The following is a 17,539-nucleotide window of genomic DNA, read 5'->3' as shown; positions in this document are numbered from 1 at the left end:
CATCCCTCGGGAAGCAAGAAAACACCACACCTTGAAATGAGGTGTTAAAATAAACTTAGTAAAAGGTATCCTAAGTCTATACTAGACTTATACTAAGTTACCTAAGTCTTTTTGTCACTTAGGATCAAGGTCCTGAGTTTTCTTTCCTCCCCGAGCCTCTGAAACGTACAGTGAGAAATGGCAATGGATTTGGAGGAACAGTGCCACCGTGCTCTACTGAAGCTTCTATTCAACTGAATGAGAAGGCCTGCTGAATGTTTCTACCATTGTCGTCCAGAGCGTGTAAGTGCTTGTTCTAAGTACTTAGTTGGGTATATTGTGTTGTTTATTGTTCCAATATTGGGATTGGTCGATAGGAGAACAATACGTTTCTCCATGGAGCACCGCCACAGCCAGAGTGGAGTCTCGCGCCCAATCAGACACAAATGCACTTCAGCCTTGTGTGCCCTGAAGCTTTTATCCCCAGCCTCAGCCTTGCTACTACATTCTGACGATCAACCTCTATCTTCTGTATCATTGAGTTGACCTCTAGCTATACATTGTCGGTAGGTAAAAGCTCTACTTTGGCCCTTTTCTCAAGCCGGAGAATGCCGCTAATCATACTGTTGCAGTTCAATTGTTATCTTGGCGATAAACGAAGCGATACTCCTGACCCAGCGGGCAACATTCGAGCTTCGGAGCGACCGATCGAACGCTCTCGCCGTGTCTTACACACGATATTTGGCTCATTATCAAGGAAGAGCCTACTGCGATTGGCCAAGAGCCCCCTCAGATCAACACTTTCCGTCTTCTCCCGTCTACGCTCTTCCTCAGCAGGACTAAACTTGATCATCCTCCACCTGCATCGCCATCATGTCCAATAACGCACCCTCTACCCCCGTCAAGGTGCCATCCAGCGCCGCAAACCACACACAGGCAACTCTGGATCCAGATTTGCGGTCACAAATCAACACAGTCCTTCTGCGCGACGGTCACGTCTCAAAGTACGCCCCCTCCCTCGCCAGTTTCTATCATGACATGCTACTAACACACTACCCAAGAATACAAGATGCTCTTCTCCACGCACTGAACTCTCACTCTACAAACTGGCCTACGGCTATCCAATCGCATGCACTTGCTCTGCTGCGCTCCGGCGAAGTAACAACCTTTCCCGCCCTCCTGAGTCGCGTGCTCGAAGATGTCCGCCACGATTCCGCCCTCAACCCCATATCATCGAGCTCGAACGGAACGAGCGCTAAGCCCGCAACAAACGGCAATGCCACGAAGGCTAATGGTGCTGCCGATGCTAAGCCTAGTCTGGCTGTGCCGGAGTCGGTAATCGAGGAGGCTCTTCGCGTCACCAGAGAGAGCCTTGAAGCTGTTTGCGACATCGAGGACGAAGGAACCGCTTAAGATGCGGTTATACCTTGAAACATTCAGAAGGAAAATTCTCAAGTCAAGAGGTGATAGAATACATCTCGTCGCATCAGAAAATATGCCCGGCATTCTGAATTACGACAAAATCGAAGACAATATCTAAACACTGCGAGAAGCCCAATAAGGGTTCGATAACTCGGGTTCTTACCACCATACACCAGCATGTCCTACATACGCAAAACCGGACAAGTCAGGATAAGCTCAAAAGAATAGCTTAACGGGGGCCTTTCTTGAATAGCAAACTAACTCATATTATATATAATACACAACGAACATACTCGCGCAGGTGTTGGAAGGGAGACAGGATCCCGAAAACATGGACACGAGACGATAACTACGTATGACACAAATGAATAGACATTACCTTGATGACAATCTCTGAAGATTTTACTACGGTGACAACTTAATATCTGCGTTTCTTGGCGCCACAGGGCTGATGTACTTGTATGAATATCTCCTACGTGACGGCCAGACTGATGGAGCTGCTTTCAGCTTCATCGTGTTGGGGCGACCGTTCAAGAAAAGTCTTGTATCAAAGGCAATAAACAGTACAGAGGCCAAGCAGGAAGCGCTTATCTCAACCAAGATTTATGGCATTTGCTTAGAGTACAGTCAATTTAGGACACGGGAAACAATCACTTTTAGACTTGACATAAAGCTAAGGGAATCAATTTCATCATCTATCAAACGCAAATCCGTCTCGAGTCACGCCGTGACTACTTTCATGTCCTTCTGGCTCATCAGAAATGCCAGTATCAGGTTGCCGTTCTTCTTTCCTCTACCATTCTACCAACTCCCATTCGAATATCAGCCGCATAGAATGCGTGAGTAGATTGCTCACTAGCATCCTACGAGCCAATGTAGAGATGTGCGAGTGAAATTATTAGAATACAAAGGACTCATGTCCATACAGTCGTTGCCGTCCTTAGTCGTAGAGATCATCATCGTTGCCAGCATCGCCAAATGAGTTACCGCCGTCAGCACCAGCAGCCTCAGCACCGGCCTCGGGGAACTTGAAGAAGGCACCAGGACCAGCGTTCTTCATTTGTTGAGCAAAAGCCTCGTATCGGCGGATCTCGACGTCAGATACTGATCGGCGAGCCATCTGCATGGCCTCCTCGAAGTGGGCCTTGGTCAACTCGGGCACGGGGTCCTCAGCATCCTCGTCGGTGTCCATCTCGTCACCAGCAGCCTCGCGAGCCTTTTGGCGCTCGATATCGGCAGCGATAGACTCCTTGATGGCGATCTTGACAGCACGCTGTGTGATGAAACCGATATCAGCACCAGAGAAACCGTGAGTCTTGGAGGCGATGTAGCCAAAATCGATGTCGGAGGCGATGGGGGTCTTGCGGAGCTGGGCCTTGATGATGCTGAGACGACCAGGCTCATCAGGCAGAGGTACATAGATGAGCGAGTCGAGACGACCAGGTCGGCACAGAGCAGGGTCGAGCTGCTCGGGTCGGTTGGTGGCGCCAATAACGAAAACATTCTTCTTTGACGTCATACCATCCATCTCAGTCAGGAGCTGGTTGACGACACGGTCAGAAGCACCGCCAGCATCACCCATGGATCCACCACGAGCCTTGGCAATGGAGTCAAGTTCGTCGAGGAAGACAACACAAGGAGCGGCAGCACGAGCCTTGTCGAAGATGTCTCGGATGTTGCTCTCAGACTCACCAAACCACATGCTGAGAAGCTCAGGTCCCTTTACGGAGATGAAGTTGGCGGCACACTCGTTGGCAACGGCCTTGGCCAACATAGTTTTACCTGTACCAGGAGGACCAAAGAACAGCACACCTCGAGAAGGAGACATACCGAACTTGAGGTACTTCTCGGGGTGGTCGACAGGGTACTGAACGTTCTCCTTGAGATCCTGCTTGACCTCCTCGAGACCACCAATGTCCTCCCAGCGAACGTTGGGAACCTCGACGACGGCGACCTCGCGAAGAGCGGAGGGGTTGGACACACCAAGGGCGAAACGGAAGTTCTCCATGGTAACACCGAGAGAGTCAAGAACCTCGGCATCGATTGTGTCCTCGTCGAGATCGATGAGATCCATTTTCTCACGGATCTGCTGCATAGCGGCCTCGGAGCAGAGGGCAGCAACATCGGAACCGACGTAACCGTGTGTCTCGGAGGCAATCTGCTCCAGGTCGACGTCATCGCCGAGCTTCATATTCTTGGTGTGAATCTGAAGAATCTCAAGACGGCCGGTGGGATCAGGGATACCAATGTCGACCTCACGATCGAAACGGCCGAATCGTCGAAGGGCGGGATCGATAGAGTTGGGACGGTTGGTAGCAGCCATCACGACGACGTTGGAGCGGGCCTTCATACCGTCCATGAGGGTAAGGAGCTGAGAGACGACTCGTCGCTCGACCTCACCGTTGGTCTTCTCACGCTTGGGGGCGATAGAGTCGATTTCATCGATGAAGATGATGGCAGGGGAGTTCTTCTCAGCCTCCTCGAAAGCCTTTCGGAGGTTTGACTCGGATTCACCAGCCATCTTGGACATGATCTCGGGACCGTTGATGAGGAAGAAGAAAGCACCAGTCTCGTTGGCAACAGCTCGGGCCATTAGAGTCTTACCGGTACCGGGAGGGCCGTAGAGCAGAACACCTCGGGGAGGCTTGATGCCAATAGACTTGAAAAGCTGGGGATGTCGGAGAGGAAGCTCAACCATCTCACGGATCTGAGCCATTTGCTTTCGGCATCCACCAATGTCATCATAACCGACCTCGTTGAGGTTGTTCTCTTCTTCGTCTCTCTGGATAGGCTCACCCTCGCAGTGAATAACAGTATCTTGTGCGACGATACCATACTCGGGAGGGTCGACCTCGACAACCTTGAATTCTACTTGTCTCATACCACCACGGACGATAAACAAGTCTCCTTGGCGAACAGGTCGGTAAGCTTCTCGGAAGTAGGGAGCGAGGAAAACGTCGAATAAGGAACCGGTGATACCCTCGACGGTATCAGCGATGGGGAGAACAGCAATTCGCTTGGCCTGCAGAAATGTTAGAAGCTAATTCGTTTTTGTATTCAGTGATTACTGACGTATTTGATATCCGGGCAAGGGTGGATGGTGATCATATCACCGTGCTTGACTCTCAAATTGTGGCGAACGACTCGGTTGATGCGAGCGCTGCCATCATCAAGTTCCTCGTCAGCAAGAACGATGAGGACGGTGTCCTTTCTCTTCTTGCCTCGAACCAGAACGGTATCACCTCGGAAAAGCTGGAGCTGGTCCATGGTGGCCTCGGAGAGGGCGATAATGCTGTTGTCATCGTTGACGGCATCGGTGACCCTTGGCGATGTCAGTAATTGTATGCAAACTGTACAGCGCAAAGCACCTACATCAACTGGTTAGGCTTCTTCTTCTTCTTGAGGATCGCGGTCGCGACATCATCTTCCTGTACAGAGGTTAGCGGCATGTTGGGGAATCTCATCAGATGCGATGTCACGAACGTTCTTGATCTCGGCGCCGGAAGGATCGCTGTATCTTGTCAGTAATTCCGCTTGCCAAAGAACAGTGATCGGAATAGATCCAGATCTAGGTTTTCACATACGTCAAGTTGACCTTCTTGTGGGGGTGGTGCTCGTCAGGCTGGGGAGCCATGATGGTTATCTGGATGCTTCAGGCGAAGCTGATGCTGGCTCGGTGATGACGAAAGGAGGGGGGAGCTGTGAGTGTTGCAAGGTAAGTGAAAAAAAGCCAAGTGATGGCTCTTGCGTGTGTGATGTGTGTTTAAATAGAAATTGCACAAGAGGAGAATTCGTGGGGAGATGTAGAGACAAAGTTTGTGTTGAACTTTGAGAGATGCAAGAGTTAAAGCAGAGGTGAGGTTGGAGGTAAGGTTCGAGCTGTTCTCAAAGGCCACAGGGCACCTTCCCTCTCATCGGAACTGTTTGACAGCGATTCACTGGCCGACCGCCACAGCTGTGGGCCAATGATATCACCGGATGCCCTGAATCGGGGCGGAACAATGATGTTGCAGGCGTGAAAGTAGCTTAGCTCAGCCGTGCTCGATGGTGGGGCTTTAGGCTGGCACTAGCATGATGAAGCAGAGGCGGGCGCAAGGCGGTAGCAACAGGCAAACAGAGAGTGACGACTACAACGGCAAAACAGGTGGAAGCCAGCAGAAGCTTCCATTGTGCTGGAACAAGGTGAGTTTTGGTTGCAAATGAACATTTTAGTTTTCTCTATAATGATTTTAAATACACCGCGCAAGTTATATTTTCTTACACATATTCGCTCACGATCCCGCCACCTTGTTGAGTGCCACGCAGGAACCTTCGACAGAACTTAGCTCTTGCATTGGTAGCTCGGTCTAATGTTCAAACTGTCTGCATATGGCGGTCATGGTGGATCAAAGGCTTCTATTTGTTGCGCGGCCCCAGTTGCCTACCTGACATTCAGCGTCTCGGATGGCAATACTAACGAGACTTATGGATCAAGTTTCGACTCACTCGCTATTTTCTAACACTGGCCCAATGCTATTTTGCCCATTATGATTTATTCAAGTATCTTATAAATCGTCTCGCCTCTTTGCCATCTCAAATCTCGAAACATTCGGTAACCCACTGCACACTGCTGACAAACATTATGGAACGATCCATGTCATTGAACTTGTCGGCAAGGTGAGGAATGGTGTCAACCGGGGCCGTGCTATGACTCGGGCTCCTCAAAACACTTCCTGTCGACCGTGAGGTACTAGCTGCAGTTGTTCTTCGTCCGAGCTTCGGGCTTCTCACGTTTATCTAACATCCCAGCTACCTAAGGTACCTACCTACCTTACGGAGTACACTGTCTGATGTTACCCTCAAGGAGCAATAAAACTTGCGACATTTCATATATTTAGTCTCATGGCCTACAAGTCAAAACTAAGCTTGTTACGTCTATCTTAAACTTGTTCGAGTTTTTTTCGTTGCTTTGGATATATATCCTAACTTTTCTCTTATGTTACCTATAATGTCTAGTCCGTACATATGCAGGCAGGTATGCCTTTTGATCTAGAAGCTACCCTGGAGCTACAGAACCTACAACCAATCATAAGCTCTGTTGGTATGTTCAACTCATGATTAACACCTGGGTGAGCACATTTGTTTGAATGTACTATACTGATTTCATTTTCTCATCGCAGGTACATCCCGGCCGGAGATGTATCTCAATGAACAATTATGAACTCCCTGGACACGTGAGAAAGCTCATTGTGTCATCATGGAAGCAAGCATCTGACTCTATAGTCACATCAAGCATCACAAAGCCATCACATTGAACCGTACTGGGAGCATTTGAAGTGACGGCACACTCTTTATAGAGATACTAACTACTCATCCTTCTCAAACGCGTCATTGAGATACGTCACAAATGTGTCTCTCAGTCGTGAAGACTTCATATCGCCCACAGCCTCCAATCCAATACCACCTCTATTCAACCCCATAAACGCCCTCCTTAGCCTTTGTAATTGTGGGAGGCCAACCTTCTTGCCCGCGGGTAAATGTATTGTCAGTTCTAAAGAGCCAGACGGTATCCGTACCTCATCAACGTCGTCACCCTCTCGCTGTGCTTCGACTATCCGCTTCACAACATCCGACGTCTCGCGATCCAGGAGATACAAGTAGTCGCCACTTTCCTCGCGGCCGCGCTGTATTGTTGCTTGATTCGGGCGCACAACCTTGCGGGCTTCACCGGCGATCGCGTCCCAAAGGTCGGAGAAGACCTTGTTGGTTTGGGCTTCATCATCCTCCCAGATAAGTGTGAAGAGAGGACTGTCCCACCTGGTCATGGGGTTGGGTTCTTCGTATCGAAAGACCAAGTTGTCCCAATTGCCGGGCTCGTATGGCTCTGTAGAGTCCGCGATCGTATCGCCAGAAGTTGTAGCCGAGGGCGTTGCCTCTTCTTTATCCGCAGGACTGGATGCTCCAGCTTCTCTTTTCTTTAATCTGGCCTCGTTTACCTCCCGTGCCCTATTCACCGAACATCCAATCTGCAGTATGCAGCTCGGTGTGCGCACAGCCTTAGATTCGCAGTGCAGTTGGTATCGCCAACCCTTTATGTAATTTAAGCCATCAAGAATCACAATATCCTTGTCGCTAAGTACGCGCTTCACGGCGCCATAGATTGTAGCGCGGGCATCCTTCTCTGAGGCGTTCGCAGACCTGGTATGAGCTGGGAGACTCGAAAGATCGTAAACGGAACGGGAGATAGAGAGGGACTCGTCAGAGATGAGGTGTAAGCGATATTTCGAGTCGGCGATACGCTTGGAGAGGTAACCGTAGAGTTGTTGTGATCGTGTCGACTTGCCTGAGGTAGGTAGTCCAGAGACGATGATGAGCTGGGCAACGATTTAGCTGAGGGGTCGTGTAAGTTGACACAAAATGGGGGACACACAGGCATCGTCTGGTGAGAGGAAACGATTCAAACTTCCTAGATTGACAACTTCAATTGGAAATAGTACCTAGTGTGGATATGAGGCCTCTTTCGGCGCTGTCGAAGTTGGTATGGAGGTCTCGTTGTTAGTGGAGGAAGTTCTCGATTGGAGAATTTTAGAAAGGCTCGACGTCATTTGGAGGGTTCACTTTGTGTGGGGTTACTTTAGCTTGGTGCCTGCAAGACCCTTGATAGATCAACAGAACAAAGCTCGAGTGACGGCCTCGAATAATGCAATTCGTTATTAGCTAAGCCTCAGTACTTCAAAGAGATTCTGTGGCATATTGCTCTCTTCAGCGGGAGAATAGTTCGAGGCGGCAAAGCCGAAGCAACAAAGGTACCCTGCCTTACCTTAGGTAGTCAGATGTCGATACTTGCAGTTTCAAGAACTTCCAGAAAGAGTAATGGATTGATCTATTCAACAAAGAACTTTCCCTTGCAGATATGTACAAGCCACGATCTTACATGCAGAAGAAGCGTCACTGACTAACATATTCGCTATCGCTTTGGTCGTTCACACGGATCACGGCACTCGAATAGACAGCCCTACAAGGTAAGGTTCGTTACAGCCACAGACCAGAACCCTGTAATCCCATTTGAGCAGATCTCGAGCTAAACCAAATTGGGCATGCGATTCGATGAATGAACCCAGCCTTTGAGGGACATCGCATTCTCATTTTGCATGCGACCCTGTATCTCGGGAATATGATACCACACAGCGGCAAGGTTTATGGTAAAGTCTCTGCTTCTCATGCATATCTGGTAAATGACCTTGTCTCGCTTGGGTAACTGTCTCGAGCTGTCGATAGTCAGTGGGGAGAAACTGAGGCTATGATGTTGCCGTTGTGCCGACTACCTACACAGCATCTCCTATATTCCAGTTAGGAATGTGAGTCGACGGTGACATGTATAAATATGCCTGGATATCTCGAGTTGAGGAAAATAGGTATTCAGTAGACCAGAACAACAATACATTCATCACTTCTTCACTCCATACTCTTCCTCTAGCATCAATTCATTTACAACTCAACTATTCCCCAAGGACCATCCTGATACTTCAACTGACCTTGTACTTACCACACCAAATTCAACTACAATGGCTCGACCTATGGACACTCACGATGACATCGCCATCGCCGAGATTGTTATCTATGCCTTCATCCTCATCGGAGCCCTCTTTCTCTGCAAGACTCATGGCTTTGGACGCACTGCTGGCTGGCTCTATATCTGCATCCTATCACTTGCCCGTCTAATCGGCTCTTCAATGCTCCTTGCAACCATCAATGACCCAAGCAACACAAGCCTTTACGTTGGCTGGCTTACCCTGAACGGTCTCGGTCTCGGCCCCTTGATCCTTATCCTTCTCGGCCTGCTTAGTCGTTGCTTCGATTCTATCAAGCGACAGGGCGGCCCCGTCGTTCTACCAATCTATCAGCGTGCGATCCAACTTCTGATGCTTGCTGCCATTATCCTTATCTCAGTTGGCGGTGCAAACTCGGACTACGAACTCAACGGCTCCTCTCCCAGTGTCAAGTACAACTCCGAGTGCAAGATTGGTGTCATCCTCATGATTATTGTACTTGTCTTGGTTTTGGGCCTGTTCTTCCTTGCTCTCCGTAGCCAGTCCTACATTGCTGATGGCGAGCATCGTCTCCTTATCGCCGTTGGTGCTTCTCTGCCCTTTGTCGTTGTCCGACTTGCCTACACCTGCGTTCTCATCCTCGGCGGCCACAAGCAGGATGTTTGGATGTATCTCGGTGCTGGCATAATTATGGAGATGATGGTCGCGATCATCTGCGAGGCCATTGGATTCACTCTCTGTAAGGCTTCTAAACCCACAGAGAAGAGCCAGGAGATGATTAACATTAAGGACTCGACTGAAGCATAAGCCAGGGATGTCTAAGAAAAGTGGCGGAGAAGACTTTTGAATATATTGTAACAAAACGTGAGAGCGTTCGATTTCACCGGTGCATTTGGGTATAGAGGAGCCTTGATCTACATACAATACATATTTCCTATGTCTAGCGAGCAAATAAAGACTTGATACACATAATTGATCAATTCAATTCCGCACACAAACGTTTCGCATGTCTTTCATCTAGATCATCTAGTCTTTCCAGAATGCTTGACAAGATAAGAGTATCTTGATCACAAAAAAGGAGTTCAGAAAGCCAGAATCTCTCCAACCTCATAATATCGGGGTATAAATGCGTTATAGAAGCATTCCACAAATGGCGACTCAAAAGAGTATATCCAAGGTTTACATGACCACACAGCAGGCCTTCTCCAGCTTCTTCAAAATCCAAGGTAGTACCTGTCCGTCGTCGTCGTTCTGCTGTCCCTGCTGGTGGTGCTGAGGCTGATGATGCTGAGGCTGGTGATGCTTGCTGAGGCTGGTGATGCTGAGGCTGGTGATGCTGAGGCTGGTGATGCTGAGGCTGGTGATGCTGCTGACCACCATGGTGACCACCGTAACCACCAGAGTGCGAGGGAGGGATAGGATCTCCGCCCTGGAGGTTGATGATAATCCGTCCAGTATTGCCCTCATCAGTCTCGTACCGGAGACCAAGTTCTTGGCACAGCTCCTCGACCTTGGGCTTGAGCTTTTGGACACCACCAGCTGAGTGGTGTCCCTTGCCGACGATGGCATAGAGATGTGTCTGTCCATTGCGCTGGTCTGCACGAATGCGCTCCTCAAGAATACGCTCAGCCTCCTCGACGTAGAGACCGTGGAGATCGATCGAGTCCGCCTCTACACGACCAGAGGCGTTGTTCTCACGGAAGATGAAATCGGACGCTTGCTGGTTGTAATCATCCATACGGGCAGCATGTGCCTTGCCCTGATTGGAGAGCTCCTTTGCTCCAGCACCATCGCCGTCTTCATATGCCTGACGCGACTGCAAGTAAAGTTAGCTACCTTGTATTGCCGTCCCGGCCGACATGAGTTGTATTCAACGTACACGCGCGAAGCAATCGTTGCGCTTCTCCGCCTCGGCTCGCGCCAGGTCTCTCAATCGATCGTACTCTTGTTCGATATCGTCATCGTCGTGGGCAAAGGCTAACCAGATCGAACTGTCAGTGTTTGCAGTTTCATATCAAAGCGCCGCACTTCGAATTCTCGCGTTGCCGATTCCGGCGCAAACAACAACTTCCATGTTCTGTGATGACGTACCGCGACCGCCCAATCGATGCATAGGAATAGACATTTTGCTTTTTTCTCAAGTCAGAATAGTCCAATTCCAACCGTTTGCCCGTTTTGTCTACCCAAGAAGAGGACCTTTTTGCCGTTCCCGTTGTTCTGGGCTCTGTCGGTGAGAAAGTTGAAGCTTGGGCTCTGGTGTTGAGCTGGCGATCTGCAAGTGTTGTCAATTAGTGGCGCCGCCAAGCTACAGTGATATGGTGCCAAGACGGGCATAGTTCTTCGTCTACCTATATACGGCACCTATCAACGATTTCCCCGCCGCTTCCTTGCCCTTTGCCCTTTGCCATCTTCATAGACACGAGGCCTCTTTAGAGCACTCCCGGGCCGAGAGGAGCTTGTTTAATGGCTATAGAGATCTAGACCTTGGGGCTCCTCCTATCGCATGCAGCTATTGATCCAGCCACCCAATGGTTCAGATCTGCTTTGCCACCGCAACATCGAACAACCGTGGGGAGAGTGATTTCAGCTTCGAATTCATGAAGAGTGGAAAATTCATGCTTGCCTTGGAAACAGACTTCAATCACCGCCTGAATATGATTGAGTCTTGATCTGATAGCCGGGCAATTGCTTCCAGTGTTATGGAAGTTTTCGAGTCATCAGCCAATCATATGGGCTCTGGATTTCTTATACACCAGATGGACATGGACATAATATTCTTAACTGTGATACCTTTTCTTCACCACAAGCGTCTACTATTCATACAGATCTCAACACTTATCATAGCAATATCTACAAAAAGCGGAGTAATGAACGAATATTCGCTGCCAAGTGTACAAAGGCTCAACTCTGCAGACCTATTCCTACACAAAGTTTCAGCCACTCGACGTCAAGTCGAGGCAGCAGAACAAAGCAATTACAAGGTGTTTTTGACAAGAGCAAACTTTAATAACAACTTGCAGAGGGGTTTGGGAACTTATAAGTGATAGCGGCAGCCCCCTAATAATTGATTTCCTGTTACGGGGTTTGGCTTATACGCCTCCATTCTCAGTCAGTGTCTCTGGTTAGGCTGAGAAGCCTAGGCCTGGAAACAGACTTTCGATCTTCAAGATTGCCATTCCCGACCGATGGCTGTACGGATATTCAAGCTAAGCTCAGTGTCTGACAGATTTACATTGACTTGGCACTGCCCTCTGCCAGGTATTTGGTTGAGAGCTGTATCGCTGAATTGGCCTCAGCCTTGGATAGAATCATGTTGACTCGCATGCCATCGATCATCAAATGACCCAAAAACCGAACCAAGGCTAACATCAACGCATCGTGGAAGTAAATATCCAGAGCTTTTCTCGAAGTTGCCTCGGAAGTAGTGTCGTGGTTTGCTTGGATGGTCATCGCCACATCTTTGTCTGACTATATTAAGTTCGACTTGCCATATCATGTATAACTCAACCGCCTTAACCGTTCTTGTTGGTACAGACTTTAATACTCTGTAGAGAGAGCCGTGTTCCTGTTGCGAGTGCAAACTGAAGACCGTCATTCATCGTCTGCCTGAGAAATCGTCAGAGGCTGAGCCAGATTGTTCCATCCGCACACCAGATTACTGAATCTCCGTTTCAAATTTGACCAAGAATCTGACCGGCTTCAACCATCACTCGAGTTGTGTGATCCGATTTGATCGGGCTTTGGTCAAGTTTGTCACTTGACAATAGCTTTTTCGCCATGTATCCTTGAGTAGATTGTCTGTCCAGGGGACTTGTCATGGTCAAGCCTGGTCTCATCCTACCAAAGTTTCCAGAGCAAGGTCTGATGCAGATCTCTCAACAATCAACCGGTAGTAAGTGAGGATCAAGGAACAATGAGCAAGTGGATATTGCAGAGCTTTGCAACTCTTGTTATGAGAGTGTCTGCGTTGTTGAGTAGGTAGCCACTGTCATTGTGTGAATGTGCTGGGCGTGCAATACTGAAGATCAGTCCAAGATACTAAAGTTAGCAACCAAAGATCATATGTTACATCGAAAGGAAAAGAGAAGCATCCGTAATCTTGTTCCCAGCCTCGGTTGGTTACCAGCCCGTGATGATGCCATTCAGAGGTTGTATTGGAGATGATTTGCATGTTATGGGCATCAGTAGTAGAACAAAAGCGGAACAAGCCTGCCATGTGGCCACCCTGTTTGAGAAAATGGTCCCGTCTGGAAACTTGACAAACTCCACTTCGCTAAATGAATATCGTGCTGGAGCTTGAAAGTTTGAGTGGTTTCGGTGCTGTTTAAATTGCTTTATTTCATCAAGAGCCCACGCGAAATTTGGGGTCCGAGAGCTTCTTCAGCTAGCAAGGATGGGTGGTCTTGAGTTCGATACACGGTATTTCCAGCCAGCGATATCCGCATGGCCGTGGAAAGTTATGACAACATCGATCAAGACGGACGCAGTCGAGCGCCCGTGTATCGTAGATGATGATGATGATCATCATATCGTTCGTGCGCTGAGCACCAAGTTCCTGGAACTCGGAAGCTCAGAGCAAGGATAACCAATCATTCAAAGTGAGGTTGAAGATCTGAGACTTGGATCTTAGCGAATAGATTTAATGGACCGATCACTCCCCAAAGAACGAACAATCTTGAAACAATTCAAAAAAAGCAGGTGGGCAGACATTAAACTTTAGCCGGTGGAATCCGGATAACGCTTTCTACCAAATAGTTAGGTATTGACAAACATGTTGATTCTGGAGCTCAGGTGATGAGAATCCCAGGGACTTGGAGAGGTCTGATCACCAACATGGAGACATCACCAGCCAACCACCAAAGAAACGTGTGGGCCAACACGGAATCGCCTTGAGGCCGACGTCCACTAAACCAAGCTGCCAATTACTGGAATGGGCCAATTACAGTAGAGGGTGTGGCCAAGGCTCTTGGGGATCCTCAGCTCTCGATGTCCATTTCACTGGAAAGATCTATGGCGTTGATTGGATGACGGCCACTTCTACTCCATAAAGGCCAGTAGCTCTCTCACCAGGTCCGCTACTGTACACTTGAGTCAGTCGCGACGATATTACTTACAAGCCTCTTCACAGGGGGCTTGGGGGACAGTGTAATACGGGAATGCTTAACCGGGTAGGAGACACCAGAAACGGACTTTGTAACTATTCCCAGATTGTTTGCTCGGACTTTGTCCATCATGATAGCGAAACTGTCAGTGTCAGTGTCAGTGTCAGTCAAGGAAGACACGAACAACAAATGGTCTGAGTGTCTTTGGTCGTTCGATATCATCGATACCGGACGGACCGTCATGCCAAACTCCCCTGCATCACGCGGCTCCTTGATGATCGACGGAATGTCGCAGCGACACCCAGAAGCTGCCACTTCCTCTCACTAGTTGTAGATCTGATGACAGAACCATGATCTTGAGTGCTGAATAGATACAATGCCCTTTGACCGTTGAGAGGATAAAAAAGATTCGTTAACTCCGACGAGACACAAGGGCACAAAGATGCAAGCTGTGTCGCAAATAAAGTGAGTAGTACGGTGCTAGTGTAGCATGTTCCTGTTGCCAGCCGCACAAGCTGTTCCCGAGTTATACGGTTACAGTATGAATATTACATAGGCGATAGGTTCATAATAGCAGCATGCTAAAGGCCATGGTTCATACTAACTAATAAATGAGCCTGCACAGATCCAACACATCGCTCAGACTGGTGAGTCTTGATCAAGACTGCAGTTCGTGATCGATGGCGCTCCGACGTGGGAGACGAAAGAGAAAAGTAATGAAACAAGGATGACAGCACGGGGATCACAGAAGAGAATTATGGAGGTTCCTCTTCTAGATGGCTTCTGTGCCGAAAAGCGCTGCTGCTAGCGATTGAAGGACCCTGGCGCTTCTCGGGCGATCCCCCTTTAGTAGCGTCTACAACGACCCATCAACTAGGAAGACCCCGGTCAGGAGACGAGGAGCTTGGCAGACTAGCAGTATCATTTGACATTCAGTGGCCTATGTGGAGCGATAGTGACAATGCTCAGCGAAGATGCTTCAAACGGCTGAAACGCTGAGTAGCCGGAGTTGAAGGCACAAAAGGAGCAACAATGCGGAGAAGATGGGTACAGTACGGAGTAGGACACGGCACTATTGGAGGTGGACGATAATACCAAGATAATGCCGATTGACTGCGGGAGGCGGGACAGACGCGCCTCGATGCAATGAGCCGACATTGTCTCGTGCTGAGGAGCGGAAAGATACTACCCAAGTTGGTGTTGTTGACGATGGTGATGATGACGGCATGTGAAGTATCGTTTAACAGGGCATAAAGTGAGAAATGATAGCCAAGCTTGAAACTTCCACTGTAATTAACTTTGAGAGTGTTTGTTGACGATACCTGCCTGCAGATGCTCTGAAAACGAAAACAACTGGATCATGATGCAAGGTACGGATACCATCGTGAGTGACATGGAGCCCCAGCACTTTAACTCTTGTTGCGTCAACCCGTAAGCTGTAACCGCAACTGCTGGCCAATCGCAACATCACATCACACAAGATACCTACTGAGGTAACTCCTGAACATTGTATTAAGCTCAGGGCACTTATAGCACACCTTGAAGGATTTGGAAACCTGACCTGACGTTTCGGGTCAAGTTCCCTGGCCTGTGATGGGCATTGCAGGTTGAATGAAACTCGGATCCGAGCCGAAATGATCATGGCTGCAACTCTACGGCTCTACGGCTTTATCAAGCTCAAACAACAAACATCGAGAATGGGTCCAAGTTCTGTATGAAGGGTGTTTCAACTGCAGAACAGAGCTTCATCAGTATCATGCAGTTGGTCGTCTCTCTCAAGCCTATAGTGCCCAGCTACCTAGCCTTATTAGCCCATCGTGCGGTGTATCGAAGCCATCCAACCATCGAAGAGCTGTAACAACTCCACAGTTCAGAAGGATGGCCCCTATTTATACATATGTATGTACATGTTTCGTTGCCCGCAGATCGGTTGATTCTCCGTACAGTACGGAGTACGTATGTACATATGGCTGCCGAAGTTGAACTAGAAACAGCCATGTTCGCGTGCGGTGCTGCTCTATCAACAACGCTTCAATTGCGATATATGACTGATAACTTACTATTGATATCTTCTGGAAACGAACCGTCAAAAAAGTAATTTCTCGGCCGTGTCCGATTGGCTTTTCGAACGGTAAGGCCATCGACATCGTCATCAGTGTCGTACCTAGGTAGGTCAGTAGCTTCTGCCACTACCTATTCTCTCCCGCCGATGCCCTTCCTGATTCATTTGATCGTCTGCCTTTTGGCTTTCATGATCATCCCGTCGCCGGGCAAAGCGCTATACCCGAGGAGGCCAGGTCTTGTCTGAATCGTGGGACGAACGACAAAGCTCCACTGACTTCCAAAGCTAATTAATAAGTTGTTCTGCAACCGGCCATACATAGAGTAGAGAGCATGGCGATGTAACAAACGACTAGAGTAAGAGCAGGTAGGTATCTTTATTAATTTACGGATAGATAGTACCTAGCGGGTGCCTTTCCCTTTGCGAGAGTCAACAAGTCGCTTCATTACCTTAGCTGATGAGACAGGCTTGTCAATGCCTGCCCGTTCGCTCCAACTTAACTTACCTAGAGACCATGCCATGCCGAGCCCATCTCCCATGGAAACCCACAAGCCAAGCAGATGGCACCATTACTCCACCTCACCGTGGTCATGGTCTGGCTTTGAATGGGTTCCTGGAAAAGGTTCGCTCGTTTGAGGACGGGTTTTAGCATATTGTTCAATTGAGGAATCGGCTCTTTGCAGGTGCTGGCAAGTTTCTTCCTATCGCCCACCATGCAGCACTGTCACAGCAGAATGCGATGATCATCACCATGCATTAAATAAGTGCATTGGATGGCTTTGCTTCCCGTCACGAGCCAGAACCAGTGGGAGCTTTGCTGGGCAACCAACCGATGAATCGACCACTTACGACATGGGGCATGTCCAGGAGAAGCTGGATCTCTCAAGCGATACTGAAGTGGGGGAGGCTCCGAGCTCAAGGCTGCGCTGAGGAATTTACGCACTGTATACTTGGATGGATGGATGCAGGCAGTGGTTTGTGTACTAGTTAATCTTTGTAAGGTGACCCCAGGAATCAGAAACTGCAGGACTTCCATTTCACTTTGGTGAGTAGCCAGTCAGGCCTGCTGGCCTTGTCAGCGACCTGGCGTGCTTTTGATACTCTCCAATCTCCCTCAAAGTGCACTGATGGTGGTGAAATAGAGTGCATACCGAGAGGGTCTGTCCCCTAGAGTCCGCTTTGATAACCTCCAGGATGTTGCTGTAAGTATTGGATGGCTACCAGGGTCCAGAGTTCCCTGACCCTCAATTCAGGTACCGTACGATTTGCTTCGACAGCAATTGTTATCCATCTTTGAGTCAAGAGAGATTCCCCGAGGTATCACGTTATGCGATGGATTCTAGCTGTCCTGTAAAGCATCTCGGTTGATTCAGCGACTCGCGATAATAGGCAGACGGACTGTGAAACCATCTTCCACTCGCCCAATCTGTACATGACCCGGGTAA

The 17,539-nt window shown here is 48.9% G+C and overlaps 5 protein-coding genes across 5 annotated transcripts; 2 read left to right on the top strand and 3 right to left on the bottom strand.

Moving 5' to 3' along the window:
* Window positions 1-852: 852 nt before the first annotated feature.
* Window positions 853-1,392, top strand: FSUBG_5093 (uncharacterized protein; the record flags this gene model as incomplete). The annotated part of the gene is made up of 2 exons (XM_036683152.1): window positions 853-983; window positions 1,041-1,392. The coding sequence occupies 2 exons, from the start codon at window positions 853-855 to the stop codon at window positions 1,390-1,392; spliced, it is 483 nt and encodes a 160-aa protein (XP_036539400.1).
* A 949-nt stretch (window positions 1,393-2,341) lies between these two features.
* FSUBG_5092 (cell division control 48) lies at window positions 2,342-5,035 on the bottom strand (the record flags this gene model as incomplete). Its single annotated transcript, XM_036683151.1, has 5 exons — window positions 2,342-4,423; window positions 4,474-4,723; window positions 4,774-4,829; window positions 4,885-4,912; window positions 4,986-5,035. 5 exons carry the CDS (start codon window positions 5,033-5,035, stop codon window positions 2,342-2,344), a joined length of 2,466 nt encoding a protein of 821 aa, XP_036539399.1.
* A 1,711-nt stretch (window positions 5,036-6,746) lies between these two features.
* FSUBG_5091 (KTI12 (TOT4)) lies at window positions 6,747-7,816 on the bottom strand (the record flags this gene model as incomplete). Its single annotated transcript, XM_036683150.1, has 2 exons — window positions 6,747-7,754; window positions 7,811-7,816. The coding sequence occupies 2 exons, from the start codon at window positions 7,814-7,816 to the stop codon at window positions 6,747-6,749; spliced, it is 1,014 nt and encodes a 337-aa protein (XP_036539398.1).
* A 1,129-nt stretch (window positions 7,817-8,945) lies between these two features.
* FSUBG_5090 (uncharacterized protein) lies at window positions 8,946-9,737 on the top strand (the record flags this gene model as incomplete). Its single annotated transcript, XM_036683149.1, has 1 exon — window positions 8,946-9,737. One exon carries the CDS (start codon window positions 8,946-8,948, stop codon window positions 9,735-9,737), a length of 792 nt encoding a protein of 263 aa, XP_036539397.1.
* Window positions 9,738-10,109: 372 nt separating this feature from the next.
* FSUBG_5089 (nuclear WD PRL1) lies at window positions 10,110-11,055 on the bottom strand (the record flags this gene model as incomplete). The annotated part of the gene is made up of 4 exons (XM_036683147.1): window positions 10,110-10,359; window positions 10,409-10,746; window positions 10,810-10,921; window positions 11,018-11,055. 4 exons carry the CDS (start codon window positions 11,053-11,055, stop codon window positions 10,110-10,112), a joined length of 738 nt encoding a protein of 245 aa, XP_036539396.1.
* Window positions 11,056-17,539: the final 6,484 nt, after the last annotated feature.

The sequence above is a fragment of the Fusarium subglutinans genome (assembly GCF_013396075.1).
Source record: "Fusarium subglutinans strain NRRL 66333 chromosome Unknown NRRL66333_c0000047, whole genome shotgun sequence".
Lineage (NCBI taxonomy): Eukaryota > Fungi > Ascomycota > Sordariomycetes > Hypocreales > Nectriaceae > Fusarium > Fusarium subglutinans.
This window is presented reverse-complemented; position numbering and strand designations above follow the sequence as displayed.